At 39.9% G+C, this 17,190-nt stretch overlaps 1 protein-coding gene across 1 annotated transcript in view; it reads left to right on the top strand.

Moving 5' to 3' along the window:
* polrmt (polymerase (RNA) mitochondrial (DNA directed)) overlaps positions 1–8,230 on the top strand; it is an 88,205-nt gene extending 79,975 nt beyond the window's left edge. The window contains exon 21 of the mRNA XM_061887929.1: positions 7,062–8,230. Coding sequence (XP_061743913.1) covers positions 7,062–7,111 — 50 coding nt within the window. The 3' untranslated portion in view covers positions 7,112–8,230. The remainder of the gene's footprint in view (positions 1–7,061) is intronic.
* Positions 8,231–17,190: the final 8,960 nt, after the last annotated feature.

Here is a 17,190-nt window from a genome sequence, read left to right as displayed (position 1 = left end):
ATGTTTTCTAAGTCTTCAACTATACCAAATTATTTTAATGGTTGGAATATGTGATTATGGATGATATACCAGTTACTATGGTAATCTAAATAGTTACTATGGTCATCTAATGAGTTACTATGGGAATCTACGTCGCAGCAGTGCTGACGAGGCACCAAACCAGGGGTAGGGAACCTATAGCTCTAGAGCCAGATGTGGCTCTTTTGATGACTGCACCAGGCTCTCAGATAAATATTAGCTGACATTGCTTAACACGATAAGTAATAAATAATTCCGCTGGTAATCACAGTGTTAAAAATAACGTTCAAAATATAAAACATTTTCATGCATTTTAATCCATCCATCCGGTTCCTACCGCACCTGTTCAAGAAGTCGCTTTAATGGTAAGAGGTATTTTATTTATTGTTGGTTAGCTTCAGAATAACAATGTTATTAAAAAGAATAAGAGACCCATTATACTCTAAAAATGTTGGTCTTACTTAAAAACGCACGCATTTAGTTGTATTCAGTCTTAAAAAATATATTATATGGCTCTCACGGAAATAATTTTGAAAATATTTGGGTTGTATGGCTCTCTCAACCAAAAAGGTTCCCGACCCCTGCACCAAACAATGTGGTTAGGAAGCGTTTCCAAAGACGCAGAAGGAGATTTTCACAATAAAGTTCTAAAGCTTAGTGATATATTAGATTGTAAGTGGGTTTATTTTGTCCCCTTTGTGTTCATATTTTACTGTTTGTTGCATTTTTGTTGTGTTTTACTTGATAGTAAAATGTGTCGATCGAAAGGGGGTGTGACGTTCATATATTGTCAATATTCAGTGTTTTATCGTTCATAGAAACATTTAAAAAATTCCATTAAATTTTTAAGGCGCTCTGTCATAACGTTTTTCGCATTCAATCAGACAATATTGTGAGGTTTCGTTTTAGTGTTCCTAAAAATAGATATACCAGCCTCCAGACACATTTTGTTTCTCTAAATGTGGCCCCCGAGTCAAAATAATTGCCCAAGCCTGATCTAATGGATGCATAATATAACCCCAGCCTCTGCTCTCCTGTCCAAAGGCAAAACCCAGTAACTCAATTTTGGTCAAAACTGAGCTGATAATAATTTTGGAGTTCCTAGGTGATATGCTTTACATTAGTGTATGCGAAATTGTAATTTGCTCCGTAAGTAAGCTGTTACGCGCATGGCAGGACCTAGCAACTACCACATAACCGCGTAGATACAACAGAAAAACCTAGTATCTCAAGGGACCAATCGGAGCTTCTTTGTCAGTCGCCTTATTGTCTTTAATGAGACATTTGCACGAATGCGGGGCCGACGGTCAACCTGATTACGTGATATTATGGCACGAGGGGATATTTGCAAGATTGGCCCAGGACGTTGCAAGCACCTTCATTAAATCTATTGTTCTTGATTCTTCTCCTTGCATACTCTTTTGGGCAGATAACTGTGGAGGTCAAAATAAAAACTGGACGCTGTACACGGCTCTTGCCCAATGTGCAAACGCAGAATGGGGCCCACCCGAGATTGGGATGAAATATCTGGAGAAAGGGCACACGTTCATGAGAGCAGATTCAATCCATGGCTCAATCGGCACGAAAATGAAAGCTCAAGAAAACATCTATACGTTTGATGACTTTGTAGATCTTTGTAAGACAGCATCAAGATAGATTGGTTTTCCTTTGTTTTCTCAAAATCAGCTAGAAGTGAGTTACTAGGTTTTCCCTTTGGACGGGAGTACTGTAGCGTCTATTCTATGCGCCTTATAATGCGGTGCGCCTTATATATGAACAACGTTTTAAAATAGGCCATTCATTGAAGGTGTGCCTTATAATCCGGTGCGCCTTATAGTGCTGAAAATACGGTATTAGAAGAGCAGAAGCAAACAAAACACCCAAGAAAGCAAATATGTGGAGAGATGACTCGGGCAAAGAGATGTATTAAAGAACATAATCAAAAATTACATATGCTAATGAACTTTTCAGCATGCAAAGGCAATTTACTAACAGGCTTAAGCTGAAAATCCCCCCCGTTTTGAGTGCTATGGCCGCCTGTCTAGACAGGACCTTAATAAATTGCAAGCAACCTAAATCCATTGTTCCTTTCATACTTGAAGGAGTAACACCTACACAGGATTGATCCAAACATTACATGGACCATATTTCCACATGAGCAACGAACTTCTCTGAAAAGTCAATGAATGGATTGTCCAACACCAGCGTGCGCACGTCTACAGATTGATATGTTTTCCTTTGACTCCCTCTGAGTGATGGTTGCCATGGTGAAGGCACAGGCACGTGTCCCTGTCAAGTCAGGTAGATGGAGGTCTTCTAACGCAATATTCCAGCCGCCCTCCTCCTTCCATTCCATCTCTGCGCTAAACTAACTTAACGCCAGCTCAGCACCGACAGCTGGCTGCTCGAAAGTGATTGCTGTTAATTGTGTCCCTCCGCTACATAATCGGCTTACGTGGCCCAAGTCAGGTGTGTTTAATAACGCGCACAACTCAATGGATCGTAAGCCAAATCCTTTTAATCTTCACTGTGACGGCTACTGATGTTATTGTTCTTCTTTTTACTGCGGTTAATCCAAGAAAGGGGGAGGTCATCAGAATTTTCAATGGGATCCCGAGTGTTGAGGCTGCAAATAGAGTCTTTGATGTCACAAGTGTGCCTGAATCCTAAGCACACCAGAATCAGTTCAACTCCATTTTGTATGAAACTGTGTGTAAAAAAACCTTAAACAGAATTAATGGTGCTTGAAAATCTAGATTATATACAAATATACAGCAGAACTCAAAGGGGAACTGCCCTTTTTTTATGTTGCCTATTAGAGATGTCCGATAACGGCTTTTTTGACGATATTCCGATATTGTCCAACTCTTAATCACCGATTCCGATATCAACTGATACCAATATATACAGTCGTGCAATTAACACATTGTTATGCTGAATTTTGTTGTGATATCCTGCTGGATGCAATAAACAATGTAACAAGGTTTTCCAAAATAAATCAACTCACGTTATGGAAAAAAATGCCAACATAGCACTGCCATATGTATTATTAAAGTCAAAAAATGCATTTTTTTTTTTTAACATGCCTCAAAACAGCAGCTTGGAATTTGGGACATGCTCTCCCTGAGAGAGCATGAGGAGGTTGAGGTGGGCGGGGTTGGGGGGGTTAGTATATTGTAGTGTCCCGGAAGAGTTAGTGCTGCAATGGAATCTTGGTCTTTGTTCTGTTGTGTTTATGTTGTGTCACTGTGCTGATGTTCTCCCGAAATGTGTTTGTCATTTTTGTTTGGTGGGGGTTCACAGTATGGCGCATATTTTTAACAGTGTTAAAGTTGTTTATACGGCCATCCTCAGTGTGACCTGTATGGCTGTTAACCAAGTATGACTTGCATTCACTTGTGTGTGTGTGTGTGTGAAAAGCCGTAGATATTATGTGATTGGGCCGGCACGCAAAAGCATTGCCTTTAAGGCATGCCCCTAATATTGTTGTCTGGGTGGAAATCAGGAGAAATTCGGGAGGGGCACTGAAATTCGGGAGTCTCCCGGGACAATCAGGAGGGTTGGCAAGTATGACTGGGAGACGCAACTGCTCTGTGCTTCTCCCTACGTCCATGTACCACTCCGTACAGCAGCGTTTTAAAAAGTCATGAATTTTTCTTTTTGAAACAGATACCGATAATTTCCAAAATATTACATTTTAAAGCATTTATCGGCCGATAATATCGGCAGTCCGTTAATATCGGACATCTCTATTGCCTGTTGTTCACAATCCTCATGAGAGACATCAAGACAAATGTTGTTTATTTTGTTTGCTTTTTGCACTCTAACTTGTCCATTTTAGGTGGCTAGTTATGCAGCTAATGGGAGTATTATATTCTGCCTTTTAATCACTCTGAAAATGCATTCAAAAACCACCAACAACATGGATGAATGGAATAATTAATTTACGCTCTGTAGCCTGCAAGTAACCAAGCTGTAGCGACATTGTTATTGTAAGAGCGAACACTGAAGAACTGTTTGGGGACGGCGTGGCGCGGTTGGTGGAGTGGCCGTGCCAACAACCTGAGGGTTCCTGGTTCAACCTCGTCATGTCCGTTTTGTCCTTGAGCAAGACACTTCACCCTATCTCCTGATGGGTCCTGGTTAGGGCCTTGCTTGGCAGCTCCCTTTGGTATGACTCGGCCAGAGTTTGAACTCACGACCTACCGATCTCAGGGCGGATACTCTAACCACAAGCCCACTGAGTTCTGTGTACTTTGTGAACACTTGAAGTTTGAACAGTCTTTTAAACTGAATAATATCATCATATTTGTTTGATTTCTTTGCTTGATCCATTCCATACTTTAGTTCCACATACAGATACCGTATTTCCTTAAATTGTCGCCGGGGCACTAATTAATTTAAAACCTCTTCTCACTCCTGTGCTTACCAAAGGCATGTGTTAAAAGTAAGCATGCGCTATTTATTTTAAGACCTCTTCTCACTCCGGCACTTACCAAAGGCATGCAGTAAAAATTTGAGTGTGGTGTAAGGCTACGATCATGAAAAGCACATTTAATTAAAAAATAAACGTTATTATGGTCTTACCTTTACTTATAAATGAAATCCAGGCCAGCTCCTTCTGATCAAAAGCATCGATAACTTGTTTATAGAAGTCTTCCTTATCTTTCTTCAGTTTTAAAAGTCTCTCTGTCTTGATGGAGATCTTCCTTTATTACCTCCTGCTTTGATTGAAAGTCCAGTTTAGAAAACTGCTCTCAGACAGCTGCTATCAATTAGCTCGGCTCCTCAAGTGCGAGGGCGACGACAAAATTAACCTCGGACAACTCCCCCTCCTGTTCTGCTCCGTTGGTGATCTCTTTATCCCACCGCTGCCACCAGGAAGTGTTATTGTATAAATGATACACTGGGTATTTAGGAATGGAACATGCTTTATTTCAGCCCGGTTGTTTACATAGCTAGCCAGCATAGGTGTTACATCCTAAAAGGTCCATCGTGCACCCGCCGCGTCATATCCGTCCCAGCACATTTCACGTCACTCATTGTCACTTCTTCTACAGCCGAGTAGTCGCAAGAAGGATCACCAGCGCCCTCTACCACCAGGAGGCGGGAGTCATTTAATGACTCATATTTGACACACGCAGCTACGGTATTGTGACGGTCTCAAGCCGTCCTCTTGCGGGTTCCCCGGACCACCAAGGAAGGACATGGCTTGAGCAGTTTGACTTTGTTTATTTTTCAATAAAACCTCAATCCAGGTCGCTCTTCCGCTCCTCCTCTCCGCTCGCTCGCCGACGCCTCCATCTTGGGCCGGGCTCCAGCGTGCCCTGCCTGTCTGTCGGACCGTCGGCTCCACCTCTCCACAGCTATATTAAAACATAGCTGCTTACAGTTCTTTTTAGCATATCAATAGCTTGGACCTTAAATCCTACTGAATAGCTCTTAATCTTCTTCCCTTTATGCGATTTCAAATTACCGGTATTAAAATCAGCCTCCTCCATTTTGAAAATGATGACAGGGGAAGTGTCACTTGTCACGTCACAAGTTTGAGCAGGCGGTAATACTAAGCATGCGCTAATTATTTTGCGAAGCGAGTTTGACCCAGCAGTAATTCAAGGCAGGCGCATACTATATGCCCGGCGGCAATTCAAGGAAATACGGTATGCTAAAGGTTTTAAGTGTTGTACAAGCATACAAATGTTTTAAATTAGATTTTTCTCTAAGGTTATATTTCTCCTCTTTCGTTGAGAAGAATTGTTGTACATTTTACATGCTTTGTACATCATTTTAGCTGTTTGATTTTAAATATTTTTGAGTCAATAGATAAAGGGTTTGTGTGTTCTCTATAGCCAAAATTATTATTCTAATTTATGTCTTTTTGTAACACTGTTAGGGGTGTAACGGTACACAAAAATTTCGGTTCGGTACGTACCTCGGTTTAGAGGTCACAGTTCGGTTCATTTTTGGTACAGTGAGAAAACAAGCAAATATAAATTTTTTGGTTATTTACCCAATTTGTAAACAATGGCTTCATCCTTTTAACATTGGGAACACTATAATAATTCTGCCCTCGTTAATCCACATTAAACTGCCTCAAGTTGTTGCTTTGATTAAATAAAATGACAAAAACCTTTCTTCTACATATAAAAAGTGCAACATTAAACAGTTTCAAGTCAACTCATCATGCTTAATTTATTACAGCATTTGGAAAGCCTGTAGTTGACTTTTATTATGTAAATGTTATATATTTGTCAAAATGTGATAGCAGGCACCCTGCCATTCAAAACTAGTCTGCTACAATACTGATTAATGTAACTATAGCTGAAAAATAGTACAATTGCAATAGGAGAGACTACTCATCCCTGAAATCTATGGAGTTCATGTTAGTTCATGTGAAATAACAGACAGACAGGGCTTTGCTGCCCCTAACACACACACACACACACACACAGCAAAATGAGCTAACGTAACGCTAAAAGCTAATTAGCCTTCACATCACCTCAAGCCAGAACTGTGAGCGAGCTGAGCTGCAGTTTAAGTTTCTAGAAGGTCAACGGGCTCATAGTGATGTTTGTAATAGTTGTGACTGGAAAGTGTTTTTTAACATTTGGGGAGGGTACGATGTCCGCTGCTGAACGCACATATCTGCTCGACAATGAAGCATTTACAACATGCGTTCGGAATACGCACTGCTGATTGGCTGTTAAATCGCTCTGAATACGCACTGCTGATTGGCTTTGTATGTAACCAATCAGATGGTTGTGTGGGCCGGACAATGCTGTGTGCTCACTGCTCGGACAGAGGCAGAAAGCAGAGCAGCTTGTTCAGACTTTAGAATACAAACTCGTTCGATACACCCTCGTACCGAACCGAAACCCCTGTACCGAAACGGTTCAATACAAATACACGTACCGTTACACCCCTACTGTTAGTGAATGAAGCAGACATTCGTGGTTATTAAGTAGTAATTTAGCCATTTTGGCTCATCTTCACACATGTAAACCAGCTGCGTCTCCATCCCTCTCTCTTTTTTTTCTATCCAGGGGACCTAGATCTCGACCAAGTCAAAGAATCCACGTACTTCTTCAGCTGAGTGCCTCACGGTGGAGAAGATTGACTGAGCTTCATCTCCTCGGGTGCCATCTTCCTTACGGGTCAGCACATCGAAGCAACACCCACCACCACCACCACCCCCTGTTTAAAAAGACGTTTTTAGGCGTCCCTGAGAACTTCCCTGATTGTAGGGCTCATTTCCAAGAGAGAGGCTGAGCACTTAAAAAGACTTGAATCAGGGAAAATAAGTTGTTCGTCTAACAAACCCTGTTCATTCGTGTTCCTCCGCGAGTGTGAATGCATGAGTGCCTCTGATTTGCTGTGTGTGTGTGAGAGAAGCAAGGGCAGGTATGTGAGGACTCCCGCAGGGAGCTGGCTTGCCTCCATCATCATCATCACCATGAGTGGTTGGAAGCAGAATGCTGGCTGAGAACTAGGAGGAGGAAAGAGAGTTAGACTGGTCAGGGGGTCTCCTCCAAAACATCTCTGGAATGCCTCACTCTCGCAACACTTGACAACCATCTTAAAATACATAAAACCGAAAATGCTCTTCAAAGTAAAACATGTGGTAAATGGAACACTATCAAGATCTCTGAAGAGGCTTTTTTACAATCAGCCCACGTCTTTTTTGCCGTACGGAGCTTTTAAAAATAGCACAATCGTGTCTAGTAAGCGTGGCCAAAACAAAGCTGGCTGAGTGACAATGATGTGAGATCATTAAACACATGGAGACGCCCCTTATAGTTTATAAAGAGCAGTAGTCCACCACAACCATGTCTTACCTCATATTTAAACATCATCTTTCTATCATTGTTGTCAAGTGGAGTACTGAAAAGTTTGAGTGCCAGAAAGGACTTTTTGCAGCCTTTAACGGCGCAGTGTATCTATACATTTAAAAGCCATTGTTTTATTGTGTCAGCTCGCTGTATTAAAAGAAGAATGTATTTTTTGGGGAAAAAGTGCTTCTCTGCGCTATTTCTTTAGATTATTAGTTAAACAAATTATCAAAACTCAATGCATACTGACGAATATGATATGTAACGTATTTTGGATTTTTGCATGTATTTTCACATGCAAGTGGATGTAAGTCATTTAAAAATGTGTTTTTTTTTTTAAAAAAGAACTAATACTAATATGATTAAATGTTCTTTAGTAATAACATTGTTTTGTAACTTGTTTTTAATAATATAAAATACCTATATTAATATATGTATATATATGTATGTGTGTCTGTATATATATATATATATATATATATATATATATATATATATATATATATATATATATATATATATACATATATATATATATATATATATATATATATATATATATATATATATATATATATATATATATATATATACACATATATATATACACATATATATATATATATATATATATATATATATATACACATGGGCGCCGCTTGGGATTTTGGGCCCCATGAAAATAATCTTTACAGGGCCCCAACAGATAATTTCAACATCATTAGGGGCCTCTCTGGGCCCCCCTCCATCATGGGCCCCTAGAATCCGTCTCCTTTACCCCCCCGCCCCCTTTTCGGCACCCCTGTATATATATATGTATATATATACACATACATGGAATTGAATAGAATAGAAAGTACTTTATTGATCCCTGGGGGAAATTCAGCACAACAGTTCGCTCACAATAAACAATAATAATAATAAATAATATATGACATATACATATATAATATATGAATAATATAAATATATTCTACATTTAAGTGCAGTCAAGAAGGAACATATGCACTATACAGTCTGATGGCTGTCGGTATGAAGGACCTGTGTTGTTCCGTAAATATGTATATACATATATACATTTATATGTATATACATACATTATAAACATATATATGTGTATACATACTTACAGTATATATATATATGTGTATATACATATTTATGTACAAACCCCGTTTCCATATGAGTTGGGAAATTGTGTTAGATGTAAATATAAACGGAATACAATGATTTGCAAATCCTTTTCAACCCAGATTCATTTGAATATGCTACAAAGACAACATATTTGATGTTCAAACTAATATATATATATATTTTTTTTTTGCAAATAATAATTACCTTAGAATTTCATGGCTGCAACACGTGCCAAAGTAGTTGGGAAAGGGCATGTTCACACCTTCTCTTTTAACAACACTCTATAAACGTTTGGAAACTGAAGAAAGTAATTGTTGAAGCTTTAAAAGTGGAATTCTTTCCCAGTCTTGTTTTACGTAGAGCTTCAGTCGTTCAACAGTCCGGGGTCTCCGCTGTCGTATTTTACGCTTCATAATGCGCCACACATTTTCGATGGGATACAGGTCTGGACTGCAGGCGGGCCAGGAAAGTACCCGCACTCTTTTTTTAACGAAGCCACGCTGTTGTAACATGTGCTGAATGTGGCTTGGCATTGTCTTGCTGAAATAAGCAGGGGCGCCCATGAAAAAGACGGTGCTTAGATGGCAGCATATGTTGTTCCAAAACCTGTATGTACCTTTCAGCATTAATGGTGCCCTCACAGATGTGTAAGTTACCCATGCCTTGAGCACTAATGCACCCCCATACCATCACAGATGCTGGATTTTAAACTTTGCGTCGATAACAGTCTGGATGGTACGCTTCCCCTTTGGTCCAGATGACACGATGTTGAATATTTCCAAAAACAATTTGAAATGTGGACTCCTCAGACCACAGAACACTTTGCATCAGTCCATCTTAGATGATCTCGGGTCCAGAGAAGCTGGCGGCGTTTCTGGATGTTGTTCTGGATGGCTTTCGCTTTGCATAGTAGAGCTTTAACTTGCAATTACAGATGTAGCAATGAACTGTATTTAGTGACAGTGGGTTTCTGAAATGTTCCTGAGCCCCTGTGGTGATATCCTTTAGAGATTGATGTCGGTTTTTGATACAGTGCCGTCTGAGGGATCAAAGGTCACGGTCATTCAATGTTGGTTTCCGGTCATGCCGCTTGCGTGGAGTGATTTCTCCAGATTCTCTGAACTTTTTGATGATATTATGGACTGTAGATGTTGAAATCCCTAAATTTCTTGCAATTGCATTTTGAGAAATGTTGTTTTTAAACTGTTTGACTATTTGCTCACGCAGTTTTAGACAAAGGGGTGTACCTCGCCCCATTCTTTCTTGTGAAAGACTGAGCATTTTCTGGGAAGCTGTTTTTATACCCAATCATAAAACCCACCTGTTCCCAACTAGCCTGCACACCTGTGGGATGTTCCAAATAAGTGTTTGCTGAGCATTCCTTAACTTTATCAGTATTCATTGCCACCTTTCCCAACTTCTTTGTCACGTGTTGCTGGCATCAAATTCTAAAGTTAATGATTATTTGCACACAAAAAAAATAATGTTTATCAGTTTGAACATCAAATATGTTGTCTTTGTAGCATATTCAACTGAATATGGGTTGAAAATGATTTGCAAATCATTGTATTCTGTTTATATGTACATCTAACACAATTTCCCAACTCATATGGAAACAGGGTTCGTATATTCATAAATATACGAATATATATATATATACATATATATGTATATATATATACATATATATATATATATATAATATGTATATATATATATATATATATATATATATATATATATATATATATATATATATATATACATATATATATGTATATATGTGTATATATTAGTGGTGTAACAGTATTTGTAGTGAACCGTTCAGGTGCGGGGGGTTTCGGTTTAGCTCGGAGGTGTACCGAACGAGTTTCCACACGGACATATTAACTAGCGTACCGCACGTTGTGTAAACAATACACACCGAGGCAACACACGGCATGCTAGCAGCGACCGGGCTACGATAGACTGACTATACCTCCTCTTTTCACCGGATATGTCCTCTTTTGCGGAGCTGTCCAGGTGGAGTTTCTTAAATGCCTCAAATGTCCGGCATTTTAAGTTAGGGTTGCGTGTATTTTCAATGTACGTTCAGGGTTAAGAAGGGGTTAATAACAAAACAAATTGTGCATGCGGCAGCATTCGTGAGGGAGGGGCAGAGACAGAGAGAGCAAAGGAGTTATGATAAATGCACATGCGTCACCAGGCTCTCCTTTTTACCCATAGATTTATCAGATTCTATTTTTTATTACCTATAGCAAGGGTGTCAAAAGTGTACCCTGGAAGCCATTTGTGGCCCACAGCTTATGTTTTCAAGCAGTGGTTCTCAACCTTTTTTCAGTGATGTACCCCCTGTGAACATTTTTTTGATTCAAGTACAAGTGGAAAAAAATGCTGTCAACTAAAGTGGTGATCGAACAGAGTACCTTTCATTCCCAGTCAGCAGTCTTAACACCTGGTCTATCCTGGGTCTTGCCATGAAATGATTGTTTTCCATACACAAATGTAATCAAGGACTCCTGGTTCAGTAAAGAATGATGAGGTGATAAAATATGCTGTCAATTTGAGTGGGGATTGAATACAGTAACTCTCAGTCCAAGTCAGCAGTCTTAACAACTAGGCTATCCATCTTCTTGCAAAGCTCAGATTTCTTTCCAAACACACCCCAGTTTGTCCTTGGGCAGGACACTTCACCCTTTGCCCCCGGTGCCGCTCACACTGGTGAATGAATGATGAATGAATGATTGGTGGTGGTCGGAGGGGCCGTAGGCGCAAACTGGCAGCCATGCTTCCGTCAGTCTACCCCAGGGCAGCTGTGGCTACATATGTAGCTTACCACCACCAGGTGTGAATGAATGATAGGTTCCCACTTCTCTGTGAGCGCTTTGAGTATCTAACAATAGAAAAGCGCGATATAAATCTAATCCATTATTATTATTACTGTGGGTTGTTTCTTCTCCCCCACACAGAGTTATGTTATGTGCTAGTTGTTTAAGTAACATATCGTTGGGTACAATAAAAAAAAAAAAAATTTGGATTAAAAAAAAGGCTATTATATTATTTTAACATTACATGGGAAAGTCACAATATATATCACCTTGAAGCCTCCAGGCTGTTTTGCAAACTACATGTCAAGCGCACCAGGATTCGAACCCCACGCCTTACAACTTGAGTCAACAGTCTTAACCACTGGGCTATCCTGGGTCTTGGAGAAATGGCTTTTTTTTTCATACACAAATGTAATCGAGGACTTCTGGCTCAGTAAAGTATGATGAGGTTAAAAAATATATCATCAACCAGTATAGGGTTTGAACCCAGTACTTTTCATTCCCAGTCAGCAGTCTTAACGCCTGTTCTAGCCCAGGTTCTCAAAGGTTGGATTGTGTTCCATACACAAATGTGATCGAGGACTCCTGGTTCAGTAAAGAATGATGAGATGATAAAACATGTTGTCAATTTGAATGGGGATTGAACACAGTAACTATCAGTTCAAGTCAGCAGTCTTAACCACTAGGCTATCCATCGTCTTGCAAAGCCCACATTTCTTTCCAAACACACCCAGTTTGACCCCAGTACCTTTCATTCTAATTCAACAGTTTTAGCCACAGGTCTATGCTGGGTCTTGTGAAAGCATAATTTTTTTCTCATACACAAATGTTATCGAGGACTCATGGTTCAGTAAAGTATGATGAGGTAAAACAAAATTCCACCAACCAGAGTGGGGCTTGAAACCAGTACCATTCATTCCCAATCAGCAGTCTTAAATCTTGGTCTCTCCTGGGTCTTGTGAAAAGAAAAGATTTTGTTCTATACGTAAATAAAATCGAGGACTCCTGATTCAGTAAAGTATGATGAGGTGGACAAAAACACTGTCAACTAAAGTGAGGATCGAACACAGTACCTCTCAGTCCCAGTCAGCAGTCTTACCCCCTGGTCTATCCTGGGTCTTTTGAACAAAAGAATGTGTTCCATACAGAAATGTAATCGAGGACTCCTGGTTCAGTAAAGTATGATGAGGTGGGAAAAAAATTACAGCAGCCAGAGAGGGACTTGAACCCACTACCTGGAATTCTGAGTGAGCAGGCTTAACCCCTAGTCTATCCTGGGTCTCGTGATGATGAGATTGTGTTCCATACACACATGTAATTGAGGACTACTGTCTCAGTAAAGTATAATAGTAGTGTAACAAATTACTGTTAAAATCTTACCTCTATAAGACCCAGGGCACCTTAATGGTTAAGTGTCCTGCCTCTCATGCATTAATACTGGGTTGAAATCCATAACATGGAAGATGTTTTTTGATTCGACAAAATCATAGTTCACTGATAATATTTGTATATGAGCGAAAACCAAATCTAAATGGGACCCAGGATAGCTCAATGGTCAGCACTGTGGGCTCTTAATATAGGGGTACTGAGTTCAATACCCCTGCATGGAATCAGTAATTTGGCTGTATGGCGTTAAAACGACATACACTGTGGGTTGTTTCTTCTCCCCCACACAGAGTAATGTTATGTGCTAGTTGTTTAAGTAACATATCGTTGAAAAATTAAGTCAACACTAAAGGTAATAATAATCAAAAAATAAATTGTCAAATAGTCAATGATGACACCTCAGGGGTTTCCTGCGAGTGTGTGAGAATGTGTGTGTGTGTGTGTGTGTGTGTGTGCGCCTGTGTGAGAATGAATGAGTGTGTGCGAGTGAGTGTAATTCCTGAGGTGGGTGGGAATAGGAGTAAAAAGTTAATAGTAAAGAGCGTCGACCAATGACCTCTCCTGGGTACAATAAAAAAAATATATATATTAATTGGATAAAAAAAAAAGTATTATATTATTTTAACATTACATGCGAAAGTCACAATATATATCACCTTGAAGCCTACAGGATGTTTTGCAAACTACATGTCAACCCCACCAGGATTCGAACCCCACACCTTACAACTTGAGTCAACAGTCTTAACCACTGGGCTATCCTGTGTCTTGGAGAGATGTCTTTTTTTTTCATGCACAAATGTAATCGAGGACTCCTGGTTCAATAAAGTATGATGAGGTTAAAAAATATATCTTCAACCAGAGTGGGGTTTGAAACCAGTACCTCTTGTTACATGTCAGCAGTCTTAACCACTGAACTATCCTGAATCTTGTGGAAGTCATATTGTTTTTCCTACACAAATGTAACAGTGGACTCCTGGCTCAGTAAAGTATGTTGAGGTAAAACACTACAACATCAACCAGTGTGGGGTTTGAACCCACTACCTTTCGTATCCAGTCAGCAGTCTTAACCACTGGTCTATCCTGTGTCTTGGAGAGATGTCTTTTTTTTTCATGCACAAATGTAATCGAGGACTCCTGGCTCAATAAAGTATAATGAGGTTAAAAAATGTATCTTCAACCAGAGTGGGCTTTGAACCCGGTACCTCTCTTTTCATGTCAGCAGTCTTGACCACTGGACTACCCTGAAACTTGTGGACACCATATTGTTTTTCGTACACAAATGTAATCAAGGATTCCTGGCTCAGTAAAGTATGATGAGGTAAAACACTACTACATCAACTAGTGTGGGGTTGAAACCAGTGCCTTTCATTCCCAGTCAGGAGTCTTAACCTCTTGCCTATCCTGGGTTCTGCAACTCCTGGATTGTGTTCCATATGAAAGTGTAATCAAGGACTCCTGGTTCAGTAACGTATGATGAGGTAAAACAATATATCATCAACCAGAATGGGGTTTGAACCCAGTACCTCTCATTCTATGTCAGCAGTCTTAACCACTGAGCCCTCCTGAAACTTGGGGCGACCACATTGTTTTTCATACACAAATGTAATCGAGGACTCCTGGCTCAATAAAGTATGATGAGGTAAAACAATATACCATCAACCAGTATAGGGTTTTAACCCAGTACTTTTCATTCCCAGTCAGCAGTCTTAACCCCTGTTCTAGCCCAGGTCCTGTAATGGTTGGATTGTGTTCCATACACAAATGTAATCGAGGACTCCTGGTTCAGTAAAGAATGATGAGATGATAAAACATGCTGTCAATTTGAGTGGGGATTGAACACAGTAACTCTCAGTCCAAACCAGCAGTCTTAACCACTAGGCTATCCATCATCTTGCAACGTGCACATTTCTTTCCAAACACACCCAATTTGACCCCAGTACCTTTCATTCTAATTCAACAGTCTTAGCCACAGGTCTCTCCTGGGTCTTGTGAAGGCATACATTTTTTCTCATACACAAATGTTATCGAGGACTCATGGTTCAGTAAAGTATGATGAGGTAAAACTAAATTCCACCAACCAGAGTGGGGCTTGAACCCAGTACCGTTCATTCCCAGTCAGCAGTCTTAAACCATGGTGTATTCTGGATCTTGTGAAAAGTAGATTGTGTTCTATACATAAATGAAATTGAGGACTCCTGATTCAGTAAAGTATGATGAGGTGAACAAAAACACTGTCAACTAAAGTGGGGATCGAACACAGTACCTTTCATTCCCAGTCAGCAGTCTTAACTCCTGGTCTATCCTGGGTCTTTTGAATAAAAGATTGTGTTCCATACACAAATGTAATTGAGGACTCCTGGTTCAGTAAAGTATTATGAGGTGTAAAAAAAATATCAGCAGCCAGAGAGAGATTTGAACGCAGTACCTACCATTCCGAGTAAGCAGGCTTAACCCCTGGTCTATCCTGGGTCTTGTGAAGATAAGATTGTGTCCCATACACACATGTAATCAAGGACTACTGTCTCAGTAAAGTATGATAGTGGTGTAACAAATTACTGTTAAAATCTTACCTCTACAAGACCCAGGGCACCTTAATGGTTAAGACACCTGCCTCTCATGCATTAGTACTGGGTTCAAATTCATAATATGGAAGATGTTGTTTTTTGTTTGGACGAAATCATAGTTCACTGATAACATTTGTATATGAGCGAAAACCATACCTTAATGAGACCCAGGATAGCTCAATGGTCAGCACTGTGGGCTCCTAATACAGGGGTACTGAGTTCAATACCCCTGCATGGAATCAGTAATTTGGCTGTATGGCGTTAAAACGACATACACTGTGGGTTGTTTCTTCTCCCCCACACAGAGTAATGTTATGTTCTAGTTGTTTAAGTAACATATCGTTGAAAAAATAAGTCAATACTAAAGATAATAATAATCAAAAAATAAATTGTCAAATAGTCAATGATGACACCTCAGAGGTTACCTGCGAGTGTGTGAGAATAAGTGTGTGTGTGTGTGCGCGCGCGTGTGTGAGAATGAATGAGTGTGTGCGAGTGAGTGTAATTCCTGAGGTGGGTGGGAATAGGAGTAAAAAGTTAATAGTAAAGAGCATCGACCAATGACCTCTCCTGGGTACAATAAAAAGAAAGTAGATTAATTGGATTAAAAAAAAGTATTATATTATTTTAACATTACATGGGAAAGTCACAATATATATCACCTTGAAGCCTCCGGGATGTTTTGCAAACTACATGTCAACCCCACCAGGATTCGAACCCCACACCTTACAACTTAAGTTAACAGTCTTAACCACTGGGCTATCCTGTGTCTTGGAGAGATGTCTTTTTTTTCATAGACAAATGTAATCGAGGACTCCTGGTTCAATAAAGTATGATGAGGTTAAAAAATATATCTTCAACCAGAGTGGGGTTTGAAACCAGTACCTCTCGTTACATGTCAGCAGTCTTAACCACCGAACTATCCTGAATCTTGTGGAGGTCATATTGTTTTTCATACACAAATGTAACCGTGGACTCTTGGCTCAGTAAAGTATGATGAGGTAAAACACTACAACATCAACCAGTGTGGGGCTTGAACCCAGTACCTTTCGTATCCAGTCAGCAGTCTTAACCACTGGTCTATCCTGAGACCTCTAAAATTTGGATTGTGTTTCATATACAAATGTAATCAAGGACTCCTGGTTCAGTAAAGTATGATGAGGTAAAACAATATATCACCAACCAGAGTGGGGTTTGAAACCAGTACCTCTCAATCTATGTGAGCAGTCTTAACCACTGAGCCATCCTGAATCTTGTGGAGAGCACGTTGTTTTTCATACACACAAGTAATTGAGGACTCCTGGCTCAGTAAAGTATGATGAGGTAAAACAAACTTCCACCAACCAGTGTGGGGTTTGAACCCAGTGCTTTTCATTCCCAGTCAGCAGTCTTAAGCCCTGGCCTATCTTGAGTCCTGCAAATGCTGGATTG

Source organism: Nerophis ophidion, linkage group LG26 (genome assembly GCF_033978795.1).
Source record: "Nerophis ophidion isolate RoL-2023_Sa linkage group LG26, RoL_Noph_v1.0, whole genome shotgun sequence".
Classification (NCBI taxonomy): domain Eukaryota; kingdom Metazoa; phylum Chordata; class Actinopteri; order Syngnathiformes; family Syngnathidae; genus Nerophis; species Nerophis ophidion.
This window is presented reverse-complemented; position numbering and strand designations above follow the sequence as displayed.